Source organism: Chelonoidis abingdonii, chromosome 16, assembly GCF_003597395.2.
Source record: "Chelonoidis abingdonii isolate Lonesome George chromosome 16, CheloAbing_2.0, whole genome shotgun sequence".
Lineage (NCBI taxonomy): Eukaryota > Metazoa > Chordata > Testudines > Testudinidae > Chelonoidis > Chelonoidis abingdonii.
Window position 1 is genome coordinate 3,009,147 of NC_133784.1, and position 24,716 is coordinate 3,033,862.

Below are 24,716 nucleotides of genomic sequence, written 5' to 3' on the forward strand. Positions count from 1 at the left end.
TGGGAGCTATTTAAAGTGATGGAGACACCATCATCCTATAAGACAGGGTGGGCACATTTGGCCTACTCCCTTCAGGGCATGCAAAACTACGGAAAACCTTCACAGTAATATCCCTGGGGAAAGGAAAGAAGTAAGACAAGAGTGTTATATTTATGAAAATGCACTCCTAGAGTGGAGAGATGGAGCTAAGGAGTCAATAATAATAACCCCTGCAAGTCAACTCAGAGAATGATTTTCAGTTGTTGCTGCTCTGGTACAGAAGGTGTTTTTATGCTGTGAGTATGATCTGATTTGTTTTGTTGCTCAGTGTTATTACACTTCCATATCTTATTGATTTTTAACACCAGTACTCTGGTAAAAAAACAACAAAACATCATTCGCTTAATGGAAAAGGCCAAAATCGATGGAGGTGAAATCAAGATTTTCTATCTGATTTGAGGAAGAAGAAAGGTGTTTGTTACAGCCTCCAATCTCTTGGCATGACAAAGTTTTCAGTGAGTTTCTTTTCAGACTTACTTCTTGACTGTTTAAACCAGACGGTTTCAAACTGTGGGGGGTGTCACCTCAGCAGGCCATCCAGCCTGTGGGTCAGTGTCAACATCCACTGCCCCCAGAGACTGTTGCATGCGCCTTCCCCCGATGCTGACAAGCCAAAGGGGGAGGGGCAGTTATGGTGTTTATTTTTGTCTGGGTTGTGGAGATTGTTAAAGCTGATTCCCAACTCTGCCACTCTGAGTGCAGAAGTGGGGCCTGCAAGGATTTTAAAAATTAATACTTGCCACTCCAAGCTTGTATTAAACTCCCAAGGTTACAGCTTTTCTCTAACCATGGCTTGGTAAACACTGCCACCACCCAAATGCAAAAAAAACCCCCCAAAAACCCTTTGAACCCAGGAAGGAGCACTTGGGAATTCCTCCCTGTGGAGTACCCTCAAGCTCTTTCACACACACCCCTCCCCCCCAGAAGAGCTGAGAGAGAAAACAAAGGAAATTAGCTGTGGCTACCGGCTAATTAAACAACATGCACAAACCTCTTAGGACACCAAAAATCCAATCCTGTTCTTTAAAAAGTTAAATTTTATTATTAGAAACAAAAAGAAAGAAAATACATTTGGAACTTAGGCTTTTGCTAGATTTAAAAGAGCAATTCCAAAAATCAAGCACCCGGAGGTTCAGCTTAAAGGATACAAACAAACAAAAGCATCTGGGGTTAGCGCAGAGGAGTACACAAGCCAATAAGAAATAAAAGAAAGAACCCTAATCGTGTTTAGCTAAACATTCTGATCTACTTACACATTTGGAGTCAGATAAGTAGTTCTAGGCATGATTGGATGACTTATTATCATACCTGGCTCAGCTTCTTATAGCATGGCGGCTCTGACCCTCCTACCCAGAGAACAAAAGACAAAGGCAAAGTTTCTTTCTCAATTTTAAAAAGTTATACTTTTCCATTGGCTCTTTTGGTCAGGTGCTCACTTTTTTTCTTTACCTGGGGGACTTTTTAACCCTTTACAAGTAAAGGAAGTAAAGTACAGCTACCAAGAGGGATTTTACAGCTAACTGGCTGCTGGGAGTACATCAAATGGAGCTATCTCCCCACTTTATTTATCGCAGAGCTACTATAAGGTGGGTGCATAACTGGTTGGAAAACTATTCCCAGAGAGTAGGTAGGTATCTGTGGTTCGCAGTCATGCTGGAAGGGCATAACGAGTGGGGTCCCGCAGGGATCAGTTCTGCATCCAGTTCTGTTCAATACCTTCATCAATTATTTAGCTAATGACAGAGAGTACGCTTATAAACTCTGTGGATGATACCAAGCTGGGAGGGCTTGCAAGCGCTTTGGAGGATAGGATTAAAATTCAAAGTGATCTGGACAAACTGGAGAAATGGTCTGAAGTAAATAGGATGAAATTCAATAAGGACAAATGCAAAGTGCTCCACTTAGGAATGAACAGTCAGTTGCACACGTACAAAATGGGGAATGACTGCCTAGGAAAGAGTACCGCGGAAAGGGATCTGGAAGTCATAGTGAACCACAGGTTAAATATGAGTCAACAGTGTAACACTGTTGCAGAAAAAGCAAACATCATTCTGGGATGTATTAGCGGGAGTGTTGTTAAGCAAGATGTGAAAAGTAATTCTTCCACTCTACTCCGCGCTGATTAGGGCTCAACTGGAGTATTGTGCCCAGTTCTGGGCGCCACATTTCAGGAAAGATGTGGACAAAGTTCAGAGAAGAGCAACAAAAATGATTAAAGGTCTAGAAAACATGACCTATGAGGGAAGATTGAAAAAATTGAGTTGGTTTAGTCTGGAAAAGAGAAGACTGAGAGGGGACATGATAACAGTTTTCAAGTACATAAAAGGTTGTTACCACAGGGGGGGAGAAAAATTGTTGTTCTTAACCGCTGAGGATAAGACAAGAAGCAATGGGCTTAAATTGTACCAAGGGCAGTTTAGGTTGGACATTAGGAAAAGCTTCCTAACTGTCAGGATGGTTAAGCACTGGAATAAATTGCCTAGGGAGCTTGTCGAATCTCCATCAGTGGGGATTTTTAAGAGCAGGTTAGACAAACACCTGTCAGGGATGGTCTAGATCAGTGCTTCTCAAAGCCAGTCCGCTGCTTGTTCAGGGAAAGCTCTCGGCGGTCTGGGCCGGTTTGTTTACCTGCCATGTCTGCAGGTTCGGCTGATCGCAGCTCCCACTGGCCACGATTTGCCATCCCAGGCCAATGGGGGCTGCGGGAAGCAGTGTGGGCCGAGGGATGTGCTGGCCGCCCTTCCCGCAGCCCCCATTGGCCTGGAGCGGTGAACTGCGGCCAGTGGGAGCGCAATAGGACAAACCTGCGGACGTGGCAGGTAAACAAACTGGCCTGGACCGCCAGGGGCTTTCCCTGAACAAGCGGCAGCCAAACTTTGAGAAGTACTGCTCTAGATAATACTTAGTCCTGCCATGAGTGCAGGGGACTGGCTTAGATGACCTCTTGAGGTCCCTCCCAGTCCTATGATTCTATGATCTATAGGTGGGCACCATGAACGGGAGATGTTATGTTTTAATTGGGATTTAAAACAAAGGTCTTGAACATTTGTAGAGTCATTAAAGGTCACTAGTGGCTTTCACAAGAATAGAGTTATTAATTCTGGTTTCCTGGCCAGTGTTGGTAATTGCTGCTAGAAAAACCATGCTTTATCTCCAGTACCAACATGAGGTTTTATCTTAAACCCACTGTGCTGTTTGTTAATATTTTGTTGAGCATTCTTAAGCAGATTAATGAAAAGAATGTTGAAGGCTGAAAGGAACTTTCCATCATTTCTGGTCAATTCCATTGTAACCATAATTGAAACCCTCTTCAGAATTGTGAGGCTTTTCTAATTTTCCTGCATAACCCTTCCCTCCTCTTCAATGTGGCAGACATTCAGTCCTCTTTCTCAGCAGGCAAACTCTCCTCCAGGGAGTGAGGTTCAAAGAATGTACAAAATCAAGCCCTATTACTTGGTGTGACGGGGTTGCTCCACTCACCATTGGATGGCACCGCCTTCTGGCAGTCCTGGGGATTAGCTTGGTGAGGCTGATGCCTTTTCCAGCTGTCATTACACCTGTCCAGTTTCTTCTCTGCTGTCCCTCTCTTGCTCTCAGGAGCCACAGCATTCTCTGTGACTCAACCCTCTAGCCAAGTCACTATTGTGGTTTCCCCTTCAGGGAACGAGAGTATCAAAGTTCCTGCTGTCCAGCTGTCTCAGGCAGACTTTTGCTTCACTTTCTCAATGTGCCTCTCCCGCAGTGGCTGGCAGTGGAACCTGGGCCCGCTGCTACTCTGGGTTCTGGTCAGCGACCCTCTACACAGCAGCCCAAGTCTATTCCCTGCACCTTGCTACCTTTCCCTGAGCTGCTTCCGTATCTATGCCCTCCCCATTCCTCTGGGCTTGCCAGTCTCCTTACTCCTTCCTTCCAGGGAATAATTTTAGGCAACTCAGCTCTGCAGTCCCCCAGACACCCCCCCCTCTTCACAGAGAGTTACCACAGACTGCTTCCTTGCAGTCCCCTCTTCTTCCAGTTTTCTTGTCTTTTGTAGAAGTCCTGTCTGTCCTTTGCAGTTGAACTTCTCTCTAACTAGCTGCCTCCAGACTAATGCTTCCCTGCTTGAAGCCTAATTAGCTAATTAGCCCATCTGGCTCAATTCAGCTCTTGCAGGGCCAGTCACGCTTGGGCAAAAACTGTTTCTAACTTTTCCCAGAAATGTGTTATCCCCTCTACACATCTCTTCCTCCTTGTTTAGAAAGCAAACTGAACAAACTTCAGATCAGAAATATTTTCTGCTTACCAATGTACTTGAGTTAGATATTTAGAAGCATTTCTTGGTATCAGAAGCAATAGAATATAGCATCTCCTTCACACAAAGGCTTCTTTCTTCATGTAGTATCTAGCATTGGCCTCTTCTAAATCTGAGATATCTAAACTTCTTTTTAAAAAACACCTATGGTTCGTGCTGCTGATTCGGACACTTCGTCTCACCACAGCCCAGAGAGCTGATTTCTTTATTTCAAGAGTGACGCTTGAGTAGTTTATGGTCTCCTCTGATATTTTCAAGAGGGATTTCTATTCATAGTTTTTTTTCCTGAATATATTATTGTTTAGATACTACATACATCTGTCAGCAAAGATTGTCATTGTTAACTCCTCAGTCCCATTACATGCCTCATTGTCAGAGGTGGGCAGTTTGCCAGGAAACTATGAGTCCCAGAGCGAGCATGGAAGGTTAGGGATAAAGTTATAGTAGTGCCAAAGAAACGCTATTCCAAGTGGATCTGTGTGGAACAACAATGATATCCAATGACTAGTTAAGTTAGCCACGGATGTGTTTTCCCTAGCACTATTCAAGAAGACATACGGTATCTTAGGGCTTGGTTCAGATATAATGATGTTCTAAAGTAAAATCAGATTCAAGCAAACCTGCATTTGTCCTAGAGAAGCCTGTAAGGACTTGCGTAATGTGATTCAGACGAGTATATGAATCAGACTGCTACACACTTTGCAAGAAGAACATCTATGAGAGATGAGGTAAGGCTGCTGGCATGGAAGTATGGTAGGTTGATCTTCACAAGTTTGCTGTTTAAATTTTAGATTCAGTAGACTGACACACAGTTAAACTGGCATGTTATGTAGGCTGCCTGACAGGCCATAAGTCTGAAGAAGAATCTCAGGATCTTCTGAAACTAGAAGCTTCACGGAATTGGTGTCTATTTGTTTTTGCACTTACCGTTGTCATTGTTTATGGTATCCTTCTCCCCATTACGTTACCTTCACAAAGAAGTGTTTCTGAATTAGCCTCAGAGAAGGCTAATTATGTTGGCATCCTGCTGAGGGCAGCGTGCTTGTATCCAGACATAACCTTATTGAGTCCAGAGTGCAGCTGAATGCTTGGGTACTATTACCCTTTCGCAGACATTTCTAGGCAGTTTTTTTTTCTTGGCATGATATCTCTAGCAATACTTGGAATTTCTGGCCAGCATCAGCCTTGCTGACGACAAGCTGAGATTCCTCCCTACAGTGGAATCCTTGGCTTTGCTGTTTGCAACTCTAATTTTTAGTTCTCAGATGAGACCAATCCTGGCTAGAAATCAGGAGGAACGACAGATGTTACATGGTGGAAATTATGTGGGAAATTTAACTGGATTAGTTAATGTAATAGCTGAAGCAGAATGCAGTTTCTTTTGTGTTTTCTGACCTATTTCTTTATCTTGGGTTTGTTTGTTTGTTTTTTGTTTGTTTGTTTTGGATGAAATGAATGCAGTGCATTGAAAGCAAAGTATCAGAGCAATATACAGAATAGATTCTCATTGCAACAAGATTTTGATAGTAAAAATAAAACTGGAAAATAACACTGTTACAAATAGTGTAAAAACTTCCCTTATGCTCTTTGGGGTGGGAATGTATTTTACTGTGTGTTTTGTGGTGTTATATTAAGTGATTAATAATAGTATTGGTCAGATTTTGGTGAGAAGTCATTTTAAATTTTCCTTGCATTTTCAGATTCATTCAAAACAGGGGTCAAATAGTAAATGTTTATCTAGGAAACTGCTAATCTCATTCCCTCTCTTCTTGCCTCTCTGTCATATTTTATTTTAATCAGGCAAACTTCATCATTCCTCCTCATACAGTTTCCTCTTGTATGTGAGCCTGGGTTCAAGAGATCTTGCATTCCTGTATTTAGGAATTTTTACAGGACTTGTACTAGGGTGTGTGTATGTTTATACGCACACTAATTTTGAGAATAACCATGAAAAGTCATGGCTTTGTTGGAAGCATACTGACAGGTAAAGCTGATCTGTGCATTCATTTTTCAGATGAGTTCTGATTTTTACATATTTAGGATAGTTTGGGTATGTTAGATCACATGTCACTTGATAATAAGAGAAATAAGTTTACTCCCAAATAAGTTCATTCCAGAAATGCTTATCCCTATGGATTTATTTCCTCTCTTCTTTACAGGGTCTTTGTGAACCGAAGTTTAGCAATGGAGAAGATAAAGTGCTTTGGTTTTGATATGGATTACACACTTGCTGGTGAGTTCCTTCTTGATTTTTATAACTGATTCTGATCAGTGCTTTGTCTCACACTTGTTAAGAGAAAAATAGAAATTGATTGCTGCCACTCTAGCTAGGAGGTGCTTCCTCAGTAGGCTGAAGTGCCACCTATTCAGAGTATTTTCATTTCAGATGTTTCAGTTAGATCAACTATCTTGAAACCATATTTGGTCCCAAAATATGATGCCCTAGTGCAATTTCAAATGATCTGGGGTCTCAGAAAGAGCAAAGCTTACACTGGGTATAATTAGTGTCTTAGATCAGTGGTTCTCAGCCAGGGATATGCATATCCTTGGGGGTATGGAGAGGTCTTCCAGGGGGTACATCAACTCATCTAGATATTTGCACAGAAATGTAATTACAATATTTATGTTTAAATTGATTTATAATTTATATGGTAAAAATGAGAAAGTAAGCAATTTTTCATTAATAATGTACTGTGACACTTTTGTATTTTTATGTCTGATGTAGTAAGCAAGTAGTTTTTAAGTGAGGTGAAACTTGGGGTATGCAAGACAAATCAGACTCCTGAAAGGGTACAGTATTCTGGAAAGATTGAGAGCCATTGTCCTAGATGCCTATTTGCTTAAAAGTACACCATGATGTGAACCTGGTTGTAAGTGGTAAACTGATTTTGTTTTTTATGCTGTGAGGATAAGACTGTACATTCACCCAGCATGGCGGGAGAATATGCCTGTGAGAACCACCATCAAAGAGATCTTAATTAAATTATGACTAAGGCCACGTCTAGACTACGCGCCGTATCGGCGCGTTAAAATCGATTGCTCGGAGATCGATATATCGCATCTAATCTAGACGGGATATATCGATCCCTGAGCGCGCTTATATCGATTCCGGAACTCCACCAACCCCAACGGAGTTCAGGAATCGACATGGCGAGCCGCGGACATCGATCCCGCGCGGTGAGGACGGGTGAGCAAATCGATTTTAGATATTCGACTTCAGCTGCGTTATTCACGTAGCTGAAATTGCGTATCTAAAATTGATTTTACCCCGTAGTGTAGACCAGCCCTCTGTTTCCTTATCTCCCACTCCTCAGTTGGCTGAGCCTGTGTAATAAAGGTCAAAGCATAGGGAATATTTTATGTTTCCGTTGAACAAGCTAGTTAGAAAGCTTTGTACATCTCTGAACAGATGTACATTGTGCAGGGGCTATAAATGACCTTTTAGCTTTTAACATTTTTCATCTTTACTACTTCATCGCCCGAGTACAAGGAATGCAAATGATCTGAAACTTAAGGTGGAGGATGGGAAATAAAACTGTTTGTCAAATACATATATAATATATTATCTGCCTGTTATGCAAGATAAAGATAAAAAGCCCATTGCTCATTTCCCAGGTTTGTATTGCATGTATATATTATAATAATAGGCACTGCACAAGTTTCTATCCTCTCTCCCCATCAGTGTCATTGATATAAGGTATATGATAGTGTTTCTACTACACTGGGTATTTTAATTCATAATTGCTTTCTATACTCCTGTTCAAGATGAGAAATGGAAGCTAAAATGTCAAGGTTGGTTGATAAATGGGTCAGTGCAGGAGGTCAAGTCTGGTAATTTAGTTATTCGAGTGATTGCACGTGTCCATTCCATTTCAGGTGTGCGCCTGTCTTCTGCACAGTTGTTGGAGATTTTCCCCTGAGCGGTACCTGTCAGAGTGGCACATGCACCCTCTGTTGCCTTGCACCATAGATTCGAGATATGAAAGGCAGAGCCGACCCTTGCCCTCCCTCAGTTCCTTCTTACTGCCTGTGATGGTGGATGGAACATGTGATCTAGCTACTGAAATATTCCCCCCATCATATTTGTAGATTGTTGGTACTTGTTTCAGAAGTTTTGATGCCTTAGACTATTTGTTAGTTATAGAAATAAGTTTTATTTTAAAATGTTTTTAAACACTTTAGTTCCTGTTGCTGGGTACTGGTGACGAGGCATGTCTTGGTCACTGGGTTTCAATCCCTGCCATTCCTGCAAGAAGCCAATGTCAGTGAGTGACCTGCATCCCAGCTGCCTGAAGTGTTGTGGGGACACTCATGTCAAGTGTTGGTGTAAAATTTGCAATAACTTTAAGCCAAGAACCAAGAAAGAGAGACTGAGCTTAAGTTTCTCCTGCTGGAGATGGTCCTGCATTCCCCCTTGGAGACTTTCCACTCAGAGAAGGTACTGAGCACATCAGCGTCCATCAGAAGTGCTCCTCTGTTTTTTGACTGACCCTCAGGCCTCCCTGCTACAGAGGAAGAGGCAGTGAAAGATGGCATCTTAGGGATTAGTATCCGATAGATCAAGGTCCCTGGCACCAAAGTCCAGCAAGCATGTGGACAAGGATACAAGAGTGTGCATGAGGCTGAGGAGGTCTCTGAGGCAATCATCTGATCAGGAGGGACTGTTGACTCTGGCACTGGCATCATTGAGACCAGCCCCTGAAGTGGCTCCATTTAGTTAACAGTACAGGAGACTATCCTAGTACCATTTTACTCTGGAGGCTTATGCTGCAGCACAGGATCTGTGAGTCATACTCCTAGCTCCAAAATGGCCTCAGCAACATTGGTTTTCCAATCTGCTGATCCTCTCATACACAGTTCCATTGCCACTACCGTGGGATGCAGACCTCTTCTCTCAGGACCACGGTCGCCCTCCAACCCCAATCTGAGGCTCTCCTCCTGACTGCCTGGATGCTCCATGGCTAAGGCTTCATGAGGTTTGTTCAAAGCGGGTTCAAAGTGCATTTGTAAATAGTAAAATGCCTTCTATTAGGTTTACTTACATTGAAAAGTGGGAGTCTCCATTTTGTCCCAGCAAAAAAGTGCCCCCTCCCCTACCCCTACGCTTCAATCCATCATGTATTGGACTATTTGTTATACCCAAAACAGCGAGGTTTTACCATTAGTTCCATCAAGGTCCATGTAACAGCTATCTCAGCTTTCCCACCCGCCAAGTGATGATAATTTTTCTCCAATCCTATGCCAGTTAAGTTTCTGAAGGCTTTGGACCAGATGTACCCCCCAAGGACAAGATCTTGGTCACCCTTGGGACTTAAATATGGTGTTAACAAAGCTAGTGAGTCCTCCTCTGAACCATTGGCTACCTGTTTATTGCTCCATCTTTCCATAAAGACAGACTTTTTGGTTGCAATTACCTCAGCTAGGAGAGTGGGCGAATTAGAAGCACTAGATTCTGGACCTCTGTATACGGTCTCTTGCAAGGACAGGGTATTCCCACACCCTCATCCGAAGTTTCTCACTAAGGTGGTATCTCGTGTCCACATCAATCAAGCAATATATTGATCAACTTTCTTTCCTAATTCTTAGCATTTTACATGGAGAGGACTAAACCATTTAGGTCATCATCTCCATTGTTTGTAGCAATTGCAGACAGAGTCTCTTCCAGTCTCTCCTCAAAGGATCTCCTTGTGGATCTCCTGTTGTATTCATTTGTGCTACTATAGGGCTGATGTATTGCCGCTGAATAGAGTGCTAGTGCATTTGATCAGATCTCACGCAGTCTCTGTGGCTTTTCTGGCCAAGCTGACTCTTTTGGACATTTGCAAAGTGGCAACTTGATCTTCAGTGTATACTTTTGCCTCCCATTATGCCATCTCTGGGCAAACTAGAGATTATGCCAGATTTGGATGTGTGATCCTTCAGTCATTATTCAGATAGACTCCGACCTCCAGATTGAACTGCTTTTGAGTCACCTGAAATGGAATAGACGTGCAATCATTTGAAGAATTTAAAATGGTTACTGTCCCGCTCTTCAAGATGTGTTGCACATGTTCATTCCATGACCCACCCTTCTTCCCCTCTCTGTCAGAGTCTTCCAGTAAGAAAGAACTTATGGGGGTTGAAGGTGGCTTTGCGTTGTGGTGTGAAGCAGGAGTGTGCACATGCCGCCCTGACAGGTATCGCTCAGGCTGAATCTGACAACTGAGCACACACACAAACCTGAAATGAAATAGACATGTGCCACACATCTCAAAGTACATTAGTTACAGAGCAGGTGGGTAACCATTTTTAACAGTATCAGCAGATGAGTAGTGTGGCAAGGAAGGCCTCAGGGACAGCACTGAGGATTGGAGAAGCCAAAGGCCAGCAGCCAAATTGAGGTCAGGAAAGCCTCCAGAGGCTCCGATAATCTATGTTGAGTTTGGCCATAATCCTTGAGTGTCACATGCTTAAGGTGATCATATCTTCAAAATAAAAAATTGTGGCAATGTTTTTTAGAATTAAAAATAGTCATTAAAAAAACAAATAGTTTTTTTTTTTTCCCCTCCAAAAAAGTTTGTGATGGCCACTTTTTCCAGTTTGTCTCAATAGCAACAGATAGATATTTCTCAGTGTGGAGGGTTTTTCCACCAACTCAGGTGTTCTGAATAAGGTTAGTATGAAACATTGAATGAGTGTTGTTAGCATTTATGGTGAACAAAAAGAACAATTTTGATAGGGTCTATGCTCCTTCAACTGGTCACTCTAAACACTGTTTATCCCGCAGAACATTCATTCCACTGGGTTGTTCCTGGTAAGTGCAGAGCAAATTCTACTTGGCACAGTAAAATGACTTGAATGAACATGTAGTTATTTAAAAATGAAGTTTTTATTGATGAAATGAAAAATATGAACATTTTAAATGTCCTCAAAGAATTTTCAGGGACATGATATGAAAAACTGAGACTATCCTAGCAAAACCAGGACATAAGGACACTTTCAGCATGCTATGTCTAGTGCAGCTGGAATGGATGTGATACTATGTAGTATGGAAAACAGAAAAGTATGGTCTGAGCAGAGGACTGGAAACCAGAGACATTTTTATTTCAACTTTGACATTGATCATGGCTCCCTCTGTGGCTTTAGGCAAGTCACTCTGCTGCATTTTCTCCAACTGTACAAAGTGGATAATAATCCTTACTTATCTCCGTTATATGGGTATTGTGAGAATCTGATTAATGTTTGTAAACAACTTTGATGATGAAAAGTACGATGAATGGCAATTTCTAAATAGTATTTTACTCCTCTTTCCTTAACTCAGGCAGACAAACTAATATCATCCATTCATCGTTTTGTATTTCAGCATCATCCTTTGTTCCCCACATGCGTAAATGTTGTTTAACTATTACTTGCAATAAATAGTGAATGCCACTATCCAGCTTATGACACATAAGTAGACTTAGTTATTTGTTTGCAGCAGAAGCTTTAAATGATGGATTTGTTGTTAACTGATGTTGCATTTTTGGGGGGATTATATTAACATTTTGTTGTGCATAGCCTAGGAAATTTGTTAGTCTCTAAGGTGCCACAAGTACTCCTGTTCTTTTTTCTAGGAACTAATGTATTCCTGCTAACAAAAGTTAGCCACTTGCATAAATCCATGCCCCTTCATATGGACTTGAAGCAATCACCAGCTTCTGCTTTGTATCTAGAGAGAAAGAATGTAAAAAGTTTGTTTTTTAGTTGAGATTCAGCATCAGTAAATTACATCTTCATGCCAGTATGCTGGCTTGTGACCAGAATCCCAATTTGTGCATCTTCAAAGCCTGTACAGGGAAAGAAATTGACCAAAGTGAAGGAGAAGGGTGTGGCACCTCCAAGTCCATCAGCCACTCATCTAGTCTTCTGTCTCTTCAGTTCCAGAAGAGACCACAGGCCTTGTTAAGCTACCTTTTATAAGTAAAGTTGCTTAAAAAAATCCCAAACACCCTCATCAGTGTGTTAGATGACACTGAGGCACTGAAAGCCTATACTCATGCTCAAACCTTGATTCTGCAAGTTGTACTGATTGCAGAGTCCTTTTTCCATTCTGTATCCTTGAGGACCACAATGTCCGAAGTAAATTGATGACGTTCATTCCTGGCTGGCAATCATTGCCTTTGATAGCTGAGAACTCAGGATTGTTCAGCCAGAGGATAGAATTCCTTTTTTAGAACATCTCCAAATTGTCCATCTTGTGAAGAAGAGACAGTATTAGCAGCAGAAAGAACTCTACACACTATTTTCTTCTTTCCTTCTCCAAAAGCAATGGCTTTGAGCCTGTGCCACCAAAGTCAGGAAAGAGGGCTTCAGGCAAGATGCTTCTTAGTATCAAAAAAGATAGGAGAGCTTAACTCATCTTGAACTTAGTTATTTAAACAGCTTTGCCATCAAGTTCAAAATAGCGTGTCTGTGGCCGGCTCCTTTACTCCAACTATGAACGTCAAGGACATGCATCTATACACAGTGTACAGTTTAATGATTGGGATACAGCTCATTTTACTGGGAACACAGCACTTCCATTTCAGTTTGTAGTAGCTGTTGCAATATACTTACACTGCAGAGAACATGTGTTCCCTAACCAGGAAGATTGCCTTATCAGGAACAACACTTAAGAGATGACTGTGATTGACACATATTTGTCACCAATAATCATGATGATATCATGCCACATCATACTAAAATATGATTCCACCCACTGTGTTCTCTAAGGGGCTGCACGGGCAAATAACATTTTCCTTCCTTCAGGCAAGATGCCTGATGATTTCAGCCTTCACCACAGAGAAAAAACTGGTACTATCATACATGAAACTGTATATTTGCCTTCCCTTCTCGTCTCAAAAATGTGTGGTCACTGTGTTTATGGCTAGAGTTAATTTACCTGCCAGGAGTGTAAATCAAAACAAAATAACTGTTGATGCACTTATACTCTCTTTCTTGCCCACTGAGGATCACTGTAGTACTCTCATATGCTAAGGATGGAGGGTTCCCACATTTCTGGAAACTCAGAGAATCTTGCTAAGTTCATATGCGTGCGACCATGGAGTATCCAGGAGCACATGTCTGTGTAGGATTCTGACTTTACAGGTTATTTATATACAGTTCCTTTCACTGCAGGGAATTATGCATTCGTTTTTGCTTGTATTGATGAACTGCATTATAATATGCAGCAGGCGGCTTTATTCAGGCTAGAGTGAGTGTGTTTGGAATAAATTCCTAAGCGTCAGGGACAATAGTGTGTTTTTATTGTGGCTTGTGTATATAGCATAGGGATCAAGTAGCAGCTTTTGGAAGCCTTGATGGGTTTGGGCCAAGCATGAGCTATGGGTAATTTCAGTGGTTACTTCTAGAGAAGATTAACAGAAGTCCATGTGATCAGTTATGTAATCGGCCCCCACAGAAATCACTAGTTTTTCCTTCTGACCTTTCTGAATCTCAGTAGGGATCCTAGGGCACTGTTTCTGAATTCTGCAACAGAAACTCTTATATTTGTGTCCTTCCTAACAAAGAGATAACATTACACAAGTGTCAGGATCTAGTGTCTCCAAATAGACTTGAAGGACAGCCATTCAGTGAGAGCACACGGTGCAAAAACTAGTAATTTTGCAAGATCTTTGTTTAAATCCTTAAAATTAGGGAGATTTGAGGATTTATGTTCGTAGCTCCTTTTTGTTTTGTAACTTGCAGTTTCTTTTATCCATTTTAATGATTCATCTCTGCTTATCCAGTCCAGCTCTATTAGAAGAACACTAATAAGTAGTAATGTTACTCTGTTCCTGCCTTCTTTCCTGTTTGTTTAGTAGTGTCAAAACCATCTCTATCTGTGGTTAATAAAAATGCTGTTGGTGGTAGGGTGAGCAGACAGCAAGTGTGAAAAATCAGGACGGAGGTTGGGGGTAATAGAAGCCTATATAAGAAAAAGACCCAAAAATCGGGACTGTCCCTATAAAATCATGACATCTGGTCACTCTAGTTCAGTGGTCCCCAACGTGGTGCCCATGGGCACCATAGCACCCGCTGGGCATTTATGTGCGCCCACCTAGTGCCCAGCAGGGGAGAGAAGCCGTGGCCCCGCACCTGACAGGGACAGAGAACTCAGGCTGCGGGCGTGGTGTTCTCTGTTCCTGGCAGGTGCGGGGCCCACATAGTTCCCAGCAGGGGAGACAAGCTGCGGCCCTGCGTCTGCCAGGGACAGAGAACTCCGGGGCTGCGGGCGCCAGTGTTCTCTGTCCTCACAGCTTTTCTCTCTCTCTGGATTCATATATTATGTAATATTAAATATGATTTTTTGTATTATTTCATGTACAAATACAAAATAAGCCTTGAAAAATTGTTGGCGCCCACCACACTTTTCTGAAAACATGAATGTGCTACTGGCCACGAAAAGGTTGGGAACCACTGCCCTAGTTGGTGGTCTAAGCCAAAGATGCACAACCCTTTCTCTACCACGGCTTCTGAAAATCAGACCTGTCCTATGAAAGAGCAGCTGCAAATAGATTGCCAGACTTTCATTAGCATGGCATTTAAATGAGCCTAAATAGTACTGTGAAAGACACTTAGAAATGTGAGAGAGAGCAAATTTGAGACAGGCAAAACTTTACTTGGCTGTTTTCTTCTCAGGGTGAGCTAAACATTTGAGCAATATTGTCAGATCTGGATCCAAGTAATCCAGGAGGCCTTGGCATCCCTAGATCTTAAACAGGGCAGGTTGCATGATGAGGTTACAGAAAAGTGTCCCTTGCTAGAACTTTAGGTAAACAAGTAATGTTTTAAACAGACTGTAATTTCATACCAAGTCATTGGCAGATGGAGAGGGAATTAGTAAAGACCAGTTACTCAGTCGCTAACCTTCCTCTCAATAGTTACAGTCTTGTTGAAAGTTTTATCATACCCGTGAGATAAATTATACAGTAGGCAAGATGGTTTCATTTGGGAAAACTGTCTCTGTACTTAAGTCACTCTTGCCTCTATATTGGGTGGGAATTGATAAGCAAGTTGCCATCAGTAGTGAAACTGGTTTCAGTGAGAAAATAAATGGTAAATGAGACTTTTAAATCATTATTTGTGCAGTATCCTGAAAAGAATTAATACTGTGTTACCGTGATGGAATTAAGATTGTGTCGCAGAAGCATTACAAGCTTAAAAGTAAATGCTAAGATTTGTTATATTGCAAAGTAGTTACAGAGAGGTTCTCACACTGTAAGTTGTTAGGTATATCAACACTTCCATTCTCATAGCACCACAGATGTTAGAGATGGAAGAGACTTCTTTGGTTGTTGTGAGAAGTTGCCTTTCCCAACCTGCTCTAAAACACAATTATGTGTAGAGTCGGTACTTACTCCTTTCCTAGGCTTAGGCTTTATTAACAAAGAATTAAAATTAATGAAGTCCTTCATCAGGATTGTTTAACTTACAGATCTAGAGAGCTATTACTGCTTTCCTGATATCCAGTTGCAATAGTGAGCCTCCTGATTCAGCGAATCAGGAGCCCCATTTAACCCTTTACCAGCAAGATCAACTCCTGTTAACAGGATGCGGTGTTTCAGGTTAGTGTGGGACAGTTTCCTATGGGATATTCATTTTCCCTGGAGCTTGTGAATTTGCAGTATAAAACTCCTACAGGGTGAATACTTGATATCAGATCTTTCCCATCTGATCATCGACCAACCACTCTGGAATTGGCACATCAGAGCAATGGCCTCTTCTACTGGATATGAATTCCTATGGAACCCATCTATACCCACCAGGTGGTGATAGCAACTTTCTGTGCTCTGTGTAAGACTGACTGTGCTGCCTCTTCAGCACAAGAATTATTTTGCTGATGTAGCTTATACCAGTTCCCTGAACAAATATGCTGTACCAGCAGAAGGACTGTTTGACTGGCATAACTGCAGCTACAGTGCAGCTTTTGCCAACATGACAATATCATTTAGGGGAGTGATTTGTTCAAACACCTAACTGATATAGCTGTGCCGACAAAACTCTAAACATAGTCCAGTCCCTGGGCTAGCGCATGGAGTGGAGACTCTTAGTCATTTGAATGGACTTGTCTTTTAAAATGTCACAAGCAATAGAGACTGGTAGCAACTGAGAGTGGGAATGCAAAAAGGGGCACTCACAGCCAATTTGCACCAGCTGGTACAGTATGTATCTGATTTAAAGCAGGTTGAATCTCACACACACATTCACACACACTCTGAAGACCCTCTGATGGGTCTCACTTACATAATAGGCTAATGTTCTGTAAAGTTTCATATGTTTAATTCAAACTCTCGTTGCATTACACACAAAACTGTCTATTTTTTCCCCTTTTTTTTACATTTATGTAACTCAGTTAAATTGAATTTGTTTTTTAAGTTAATATGCAACTGGGATATGCACAGATGAGCAATTCCAAACCCACTTCCAAAATACATTAAAATTAATGGAGTTTTACAAACATCTTCTGTGTACACATGTAGGATAGAGTTTTCCAAGGAACTTTGATCATGTTTTTTATAAATACATTCAAACTATAATATTACACAGTGAGCTGGAAGGGTGGAGAAAGGAAACTGGTTGTATATTTAATATACCATATATACTCGATCATAAGGAGGTTCATTTATAAGCCGACCCCCCCCCCCAAGATGGATCAGTAAAAATGGAAAATTTTTATAACCCGTTCGTAAGTTGACCCTATAATTCAGAGGTCAGCAAACTTTGGCTCCCAGGTCATCAGGATAAGCCGCTGGTGGGCCGAGATGGTTTGTTTACCTTGAGGGGAGGTAAACCTAAGTAAACAAAGTGTCCTGGTGCTTACCCTGATCGGCCGTGACAGCAACTGGTGGGGAAACTTTTTTGGGGAGAGGAGCTTGGGGTTAGGGGAGTAACCCCTGTGACCACACCCCACATGACCCCACCCATAGTCTGGGACCTCCACGCTCTCCCCATCCCATCCTTTCCCACCTTATCTGGGGAGGGCCAGGGGATGATGTCTCTGGCCTGGCTGGAGCTGCTCTGGCAGGCTGGGCAGCGCGGCCACAGCCTGCTCCGGTGGGCCAGACCAGGCGGTTGGGCCGCAGCATGTTTCAGTGGGCTGGGCCGGACGGCGCAGCTGCAGTGGGCTGGCCGGGCAGCACGGCCGCAGTGTGCTCTGGGGGGCAGGGCCGGGAGTCACGGCTGCAGCCTGCCAGCTCCGGAACTGCAGCTGCTTTGGAGGCTGGGGGGAGAGCAGCGTGGCCAGAAGTGGAGAGACTCTGGCCCTGCCTCTTTCCTTCTGGCTGTGCTGCCTCTCCTTGCTCCCTCTGTTGAAGAGAGGGGCTGCGTCCCACCTCTCCCTCTCTATACCTGTTCGTAAGCTGACCCTCTTTTCTGGTGCTTCCCTTTTTTACTAAAAAAAATTTGGCTTATGAATGAGTATATATGGTATGTAAATGCCCAGAATAAAGATTTTTTACATGCAGGAGAACCTACTTCTAGAGAGAAACTCCACTAATATTATAGGATAAAAGGTCCCAATCTGTTTGTAAGGGACACGAGATAAAACATTCAAAAGCTCCTAAGTAATTTTAAGAGCCCCAAGAATGTTGACTGTTAATGCGACTTTGGCTCCTAAGTCACTTAGGCACTTTTGAAAATGCCGCCCTCAGTCAATTTGAAATCGGTTCATTTTAAAATGAATTAAAAGTAATGTTAAGTCCTACACCTGCCCCAGATTCCCCTTCAACTTTTTGTGGTTTTACAATTATATCTTGTATTTTAAATGCTTTTCTCTCCCATGTTGGCTATGTCAAAGACCCATACAAATGAAGAAACTGGTCATGATACAATGTGGTCCAGTGTATATGGTGCTGGATTGTGACTTAGGACACTGTGTTATATTCCTGGCTCTGCCGCCGGCCTAAATTCTTAACTGTAGCAAAGTCACATCACCACTCTGTGCTGGAGTTTCCCCATCTATAAAATGGGACTAACGATACTTTCCTCTTTGGTAAAGTGCTTTGAGATCTACAGATGAAAAGTGATATATAAGAGCTGCATGGTGTTTCTATTACATAGGGAAGACAGTGAACTGACTAGTTACAATGTGCTGCTGAGTATGCATACTAAACAAAAGAGTTCCAGACAAATATTTTTTCCTCTCATCTCATCCAAATGTTGTAATTTTAGGTGGTGTGTATAACAATCATAAGTAAAAATATTCAAACAAAAGTGTAATATTTAGGTTGATGGTTTCCCTTTAGTTCATCATGATGTAACAATTGAAAATAGTGAAGTTGTTTTGTGGTGGTGGTCAGTTCCTTTCATTAGTTTTTGTACCCAGCTCTCTATAGGTATGTACAGCTTCATTTCAGGGTTGTTCTGCCTGGATTTTTTTCAGAGATTATATGATTATAATTATTAATATTGGAAAAGAAACGGGGGCTGCTAGGGAGACTGACTGATACAGTTGAAACTAATCTGGCAAAAGTGCTCCCAAAATTGCATCTGCAAAATCAGATAAATATTTATTGTGTGCATGTAATCGGGTAATTGCACATGTGGTGCATGTTTGTGCATTCACACTGGTGCACGTGCAGTTTGGCAGGCACAGGTTTTGAGGCTATTTTTAATAATTTAGCAATTTAGTGATTTAAAACTAGAAGCAGTTCAAAGCTGTTTCTAGTCTACTTTGGGATGGTTGGTTGAATACAGGCAGCATTACAATAGCCATTTTGTCAGCATTGTTTCCATTGCTGCTTTTAAGAGTTGACCGCTTAAAGTTGCCTAAAACAGCACACTGGGCTTTGAAACTGTGGATTGTAATGTGTTGGCACTGAGAATGGGGCATGGGAAAAGCACGTGTTGCTTGTCACCAACTGATGAAGTGCCAATCTGGAAGGTGTCATTTCTTCAAGAATCAGACTGTGTTTTTTATTACCCATGAGTTTTATTAAAAGTAACCATGACAGAATCTTAGCCTTGATTATACGTGCGAGAGCATGGCTGGTACTGGGTGTGAAGAGGGCATCAGGAGTACAGCAGAGTGGGGAAGTGAGAGAAGGAAGAAGGGGAGAAATTGGAAAGGGGAATAAGGGAGACAGCCCACCCCAGGGAAAGGGAGGGAGGGTGAGACTGAAAGGAAAAACATGGAGGAAAAGGAAGGCGTGAAAGAGACCGTAGGAGGGGGGTGAATTAATGCTGTTCTGTTGATTAGAGAGAGGCTAATATCCAGAATATTGTGTAGGGCGATTCATACCCACCCACTATGTTCTGCTCAACAAGGGAAAGCAAATGTTAGACTGAAGCTGTTGAAAGGGTAGCACTTCACTAAGTACAGGACGTGGTTAAAAAGTTGCAATATTTTGGTCTTTGTTCTGATAGTCTCAATATAGCTGAAGACCTACATTGATCAGCAGCTTCTCAATATCCACATAGCTAGGATCTTATTCTTGCTGGACTGGTAGAAATTATGATGATAATACTTTCCACTTGTAATAGAGCCTTTTATCCAGGGATCTTAAAGCACTTTACAAGCATTAGTTATGCTTCTAACACATTGTGGTATAGGGAGCGTATTGTCATTTGTAATTAGAGAAGCCGGAGGCGCAAGTATACTGAAGGCTTGACTTTCACAACTGTACACACACAATTTCCCTGATTATGCTTTGTAAATCACTTATTTTAGCAGACAGTTGACCAGTTATACACCTCTACCCAGCTATAACGTGACCTGATATAACACGGGTTCATGTATGGCGCGGTAGCAGCAGGGCTTCGGTGACGCTTTAAAGGGTCCAGGGCTCTGGCTGCTGCGGGAAGCCCCGGGCTCTTTAAATCCTACTGGAGCCCTGCAGCTACCCAGGGGCTGCGGCAGTGGGACTCGCTGGCGATTTAAAGGGTCCAGGGCTCCCCGCAGCGGCTGGAGCCCGGAGCTCTTTAAATCACTGCCGGAGCCCTGCCACCCCTACCCTGCTATAATGGGGTTTCAGCTATAACGCAGTAGGGATTTTTGGCTCCCCACGACTGCGTTATAGCAGGGTAGAGGTGTATATGTAACTGCTTATCAACATGTGCAAATTTCTGATTTGTATGTGCAATTGTGCTGATTGTACACACACAAAGGCATGTGTTTGCGCACATGCAGTTGTGAAAATCAAGCTGTAAGTTAGTTGCCCCACATCAAATGATGAATCTAACAGAGCCAGGCGTAGAACCTAGAACTCCTAGTTTACTTTCCTGTATATTACCAACTAGACATTTGTTTCCATCCAATTTAAAATCTGTGTCCAGAAACAGATTGAGCAATGCTTCAAGAGGGCGGAGGAATAGTGGGGAAAATAACAAATTGGAATTGTTCAGGTGCTAATGCATATGAATGGTGCCGTAGGGTATTGGATTTGGAAGGCAGTTACATCTTAAATTGTTTTCCTTGCTCTTTTTGGATATTATTGAGTTGCGTTTGAACATGAGCCTTCTGTGCAACCATTTCTTCCCCCTGCTTAACAACTCCTTATTGAAGAGCTAAGCCCATACTTTAGTAGGGTGGTTTGTTTCCATGGATACGCTGTGAGGTTTCCAGTTTAGGAGTATGATTCTCAGTAGGCTGCAGCTGGGTAGGATGGTTTGTAAGGAAGGTCTGCAGTTAAACACAAAATGTTTCCATGATGTTGGAATAAACACAAACACTCATAAAAGCCAAGGTGAATATATATTAATTTGACTCTTTGAAAGTGATAAAAATTATTCCAGTTCTAAGAAATGCTCCTCAGACTGTTAAAATGACCAGTTAAAAGGAGGATTCACTAGAAATGCAGAGGTGCCACAGAGTAGCAGCCACTAAGAAGTGGCTTTTGCCTATATGCAAATCTGTACATATTTAGACTTTATTATTACTGATGTAAGCTCAAGCCTGGCATTTTCATTCAGGAGAAGAAATCTTTTCACCTTAAAGTGCTGAGTCTGTTACCAAGCTCCGACTCTGCGAGACATAGCCAGGAAGCCCAAACCTTTATCAGGCCTAAAGCAAACAAAACTCAGTGACATTAGGTCCTTTGATAGGACCATTACCAAGATTACTTTAATAGATTCATTGATTCAGAGGCCAGAAGGGGCCATTATGATTGTATAGTCTGACTAACCTGTATGTCACAGACCATAGAATTTCCCTAAAATAATTGGGGAAGGAGTGTTGGGACAAAACACCTTGCAAGAACATTGTTTTGGTGGGGTTTTGTTAAGTAGAAATGCACAGCACTCAAACGATATAGACATGGAACAATACAAAGTCCTGCTGTGTATATGATACCACATTGCTTCTTCATGGTTAGGAAGGGTTGGTTCAAGATTTGCCTGTTCCTGCATGCAAAGAGGCATGTATGTGGGTATTAGAAAACACCCTGTGATTCAGCGGAAGGCCTGTTTGCTAATGGATAAAAATGTATACTCCCTAGAGGAAAATAAAGGTATATAGAAAGCAATAAAGTGAAATATACTTAACAGACCTTTTGTCACTTATTGGCTGACTGCACTGTGCGAAAAGGTTTCCTCCCTGTTAAAGAAAGAAAGTGATTGATAAATAACCCTGCAGTTTCTTCTCATTTGGGAATGAAAATACAGGGAGTTAAAGAAAAAAATAAAACAAAACATGATTTCATTACTTATTTGAAGATCTTTAGGATTCTGAGAACCAGATTTGATGTAGGCTGAAATATGAGAGATCCTGCTCTGTACAGCTTCATGTGAGTAATAAAATAAGGATTATTAGGGTCTTGTGGTTAAGATGGAAAACAAAGAGTCAAGAGAACAGGGTTTTCCTGACTTTTCCTCAGACTTTTCCTCAGACTCCCTGTGTGACCTTGGACAAATCATTTAGGCCCTGATTCAGTAGGGTTCTTAAACATGTGCCTAATATTAATAAATTAGATTGAAGCATGTGCTTAGGGTTAAGCTGGTTAAGATATTATGCTTTGCTGAATAGGTATGTACATAAACACTTGGGTAAGTGCTTTGCTGAATTGTGTCCTTAAATGAGAGCAGCCTGATTTTCAAAGGTTCTGAGCATCCACTGCTTCAGCAGGATTTTTGGGTGCTCAGCACCTCTGAAAATCAGGCCCATTTTTAGGTGCCTAAATATGGATTAGGCTGCAAGTGAGTTTATATTGATATTCTTCACTCAAGCCCCACACATGCAAACACACAAGCCATTTACTCTGCTAATTTTTAATTTATTATTATTATTTTATTTTATTTGCTGCTGGTTTCTCTTCAGCTGATATTGTAGTGATTTATTCAAGTTAAAGCCCAGATCCTTGCATTAATGCTTCCACATAAGAGCTCTTCTCCCTTTCACAGTCACCTGTTGCAGAGTCTTGGCCTGTTGGGCTACATATTTCAAGCATAGCTTAACGTGCAGTCAGAAGGCCAATTTTGCCTTGTAGCCCCATTGACTTCAGCAGGAGGTACACCTGGGCCAAGCATGTTTCGAAAACTTGTCAATTGTAATGCATCTCGCACGCAGAACCAGCACCCTTTCTTACACTCCCACAGCCTGAATTGAATGTCATGCATTCCGCTGAGTTCTAGGAAGCAGGAGTGCTTGAGCTGCAGGTGATACTCCTGGTGGAGGCTGTTGTGGCACCTGCTGAGCAGGCAGCCTGGGACCTCTCTGCCTCTTCCGCTGTCTGCTCTCTACTTCCCATGAGAGTTCCCCACCAACATGGAACACTGGGGATGAGTGAACAAAGTTTAATGCCACAACATAGTAACCGCGCCTCATCATTCACTCCAGTAGCCCCTGGCTCTTTTCTTCATAGCAGTTCAGGAATTGCACTATCCTCAGGCTCTCACACTTGCTCCTGAGTTCACTCAGAGATGCCTTTGGCTCCCCATAAGCCATACACTCCTATTCTGAGGGTATGAGGAATAAGGACCTTCTTCCTTGCAGCTGTTCCCACTGCTCCAGAGAACCCTGTATAAGAAATCAAGGACTTGTCATCACTGTTGTTAATACAACACCTTTTACCAGCACTAAACTCTCTCACAATCGTTTTAAAACAAAACTTTATGGTTAAACACAAATTGTTTACAAGTATGCAAATTAATTGAGTAAATAATTTTCAGAATATGGCACACATGGAGTGACACAAAACGTGGAGGTTATGCACAGGCAAGGGAGAAAGCATTTTTTCCCTGTTCTCACAAGATCATCTCTGACCAACCCATGAGGAGTGTTGATAGACTCTGGCAGAAGACGTGTCACACCTTCAGTGAAGGAATACCTTGGTCTCAACATGGAACCTCTGAGAGTGCAACAGGGAGAATAAAGAAGGAAATGTGCAGGTCTTGAAGAGATTTCTCCTTCTCCCCCAAACCAAATCCAATCACACCCCAAACTTTCTTAACCATGCAAAATGGTTATTTAAAGATTATTTTAAAAAAGCATTATTGGTAATGGTATGTACTTTACTGCTCTGGACCCTCGGGCCCTCTTTGAAACCTATTCAAAAGCATTCAGCTTAGTGTTTAGTTTGAATTTCTTTACAAGTTGTTTCTCGTTCTTTTGTGCATATTTGTAAGTTGCAGAATAGTTCTCATTCTCTTTACCATCTGTGCTCGTTAACCAGTACTGTACAATGCCATGTAAGGTTGCATGGCACCTTTCATGAACAAAAAGCTTTGCACAGAAAAGCCTAAACTTGCTAGATAAGCCTAGGTGTAAAGAGTAAGATTTAAGCTTTGATGTACATGAGTCAGACTGACTCCATATTTTAGGTTCTCGATGGGAGGAGATTCCAGATTTAGGGCAAAATTCTGTTCTCATATCCACACAGTGGCTCTTGACATATATTCTTCCCTGATGACACGTGTGGTGGGTGTGAAAGGAATGGAATATCTTGAATGGAAAGAGATGGGATTAGGCTACATAGTAACCTGCCACCGGATCACGTATAGTCACTAATGACAGAAGCCTAAACACAGTGTGAAGGCTGTTCCTGAGTAATTATATCTACTTCTGATAGAAACTTGAGGGATCTGTCTCTTAAACACTTTGGCAACACTTGGGTAGTTTGTCATGCCAACAAAATATTGCTGAATTGATCTGAGACTGGTTTGTGAGGTTAAGGCCAGACTTTTGCCTATAGGATGTACAACTACTAACCATGCCTCCCCTGTAAATCAGTTTTGAGCGGTATTGTGAAATAGCCAGCAGACTACCTTTCGAGCTCTTCGGCGGCAGCAGCTCCAGCAAACACGCAAGTCCCAAATGGTGCGGCGCTGTCGCGGTTTTAAAAACAGTTTGATTTTTTTTTTTAACAGGGGAGCCCAGTGTAACTCCTTCAAGACTGGAGTGACACTCTGCATCTGCATCTGCCTCATGTGAGTTAAAATCCTGGCAGCAGCATTT

At 42.0% G+C, this 24,716-nt stretch overlaps 1 protein-coding gene across 4 annotated transcripts in view; it reads left to right on the forward strand.

Annotated features, from left to right (window-relative positions):
• Window positions 1-24,716, forward strand: part of NT5C2 (5'-nucleotidase, cytosolic II) — a 96,368-nt gene that overhangs the window by 34,383 nt on the left and 37,269 nt on the right. For 2 of the 4 annotated variants that reach the window (XM_032786091.2, XM_075072944.1), the window contains exon 3: window positions 6,490-6,563. In XM_032786091.2, coding sequence (XP_032641982.1) covers window positions 6,490-6,563 — 74 coding nt within the window. Of the gene's footprint in view, window positions 1-4,911; window positions 5,059-5,551; window positions 5,743-6,489; window positions 6,564-24,716 lie in introns of those variants that run through there. The other 2 variants (XM_032786094.2, XM_032786095.2) reach the window with 2 other exon arrangements.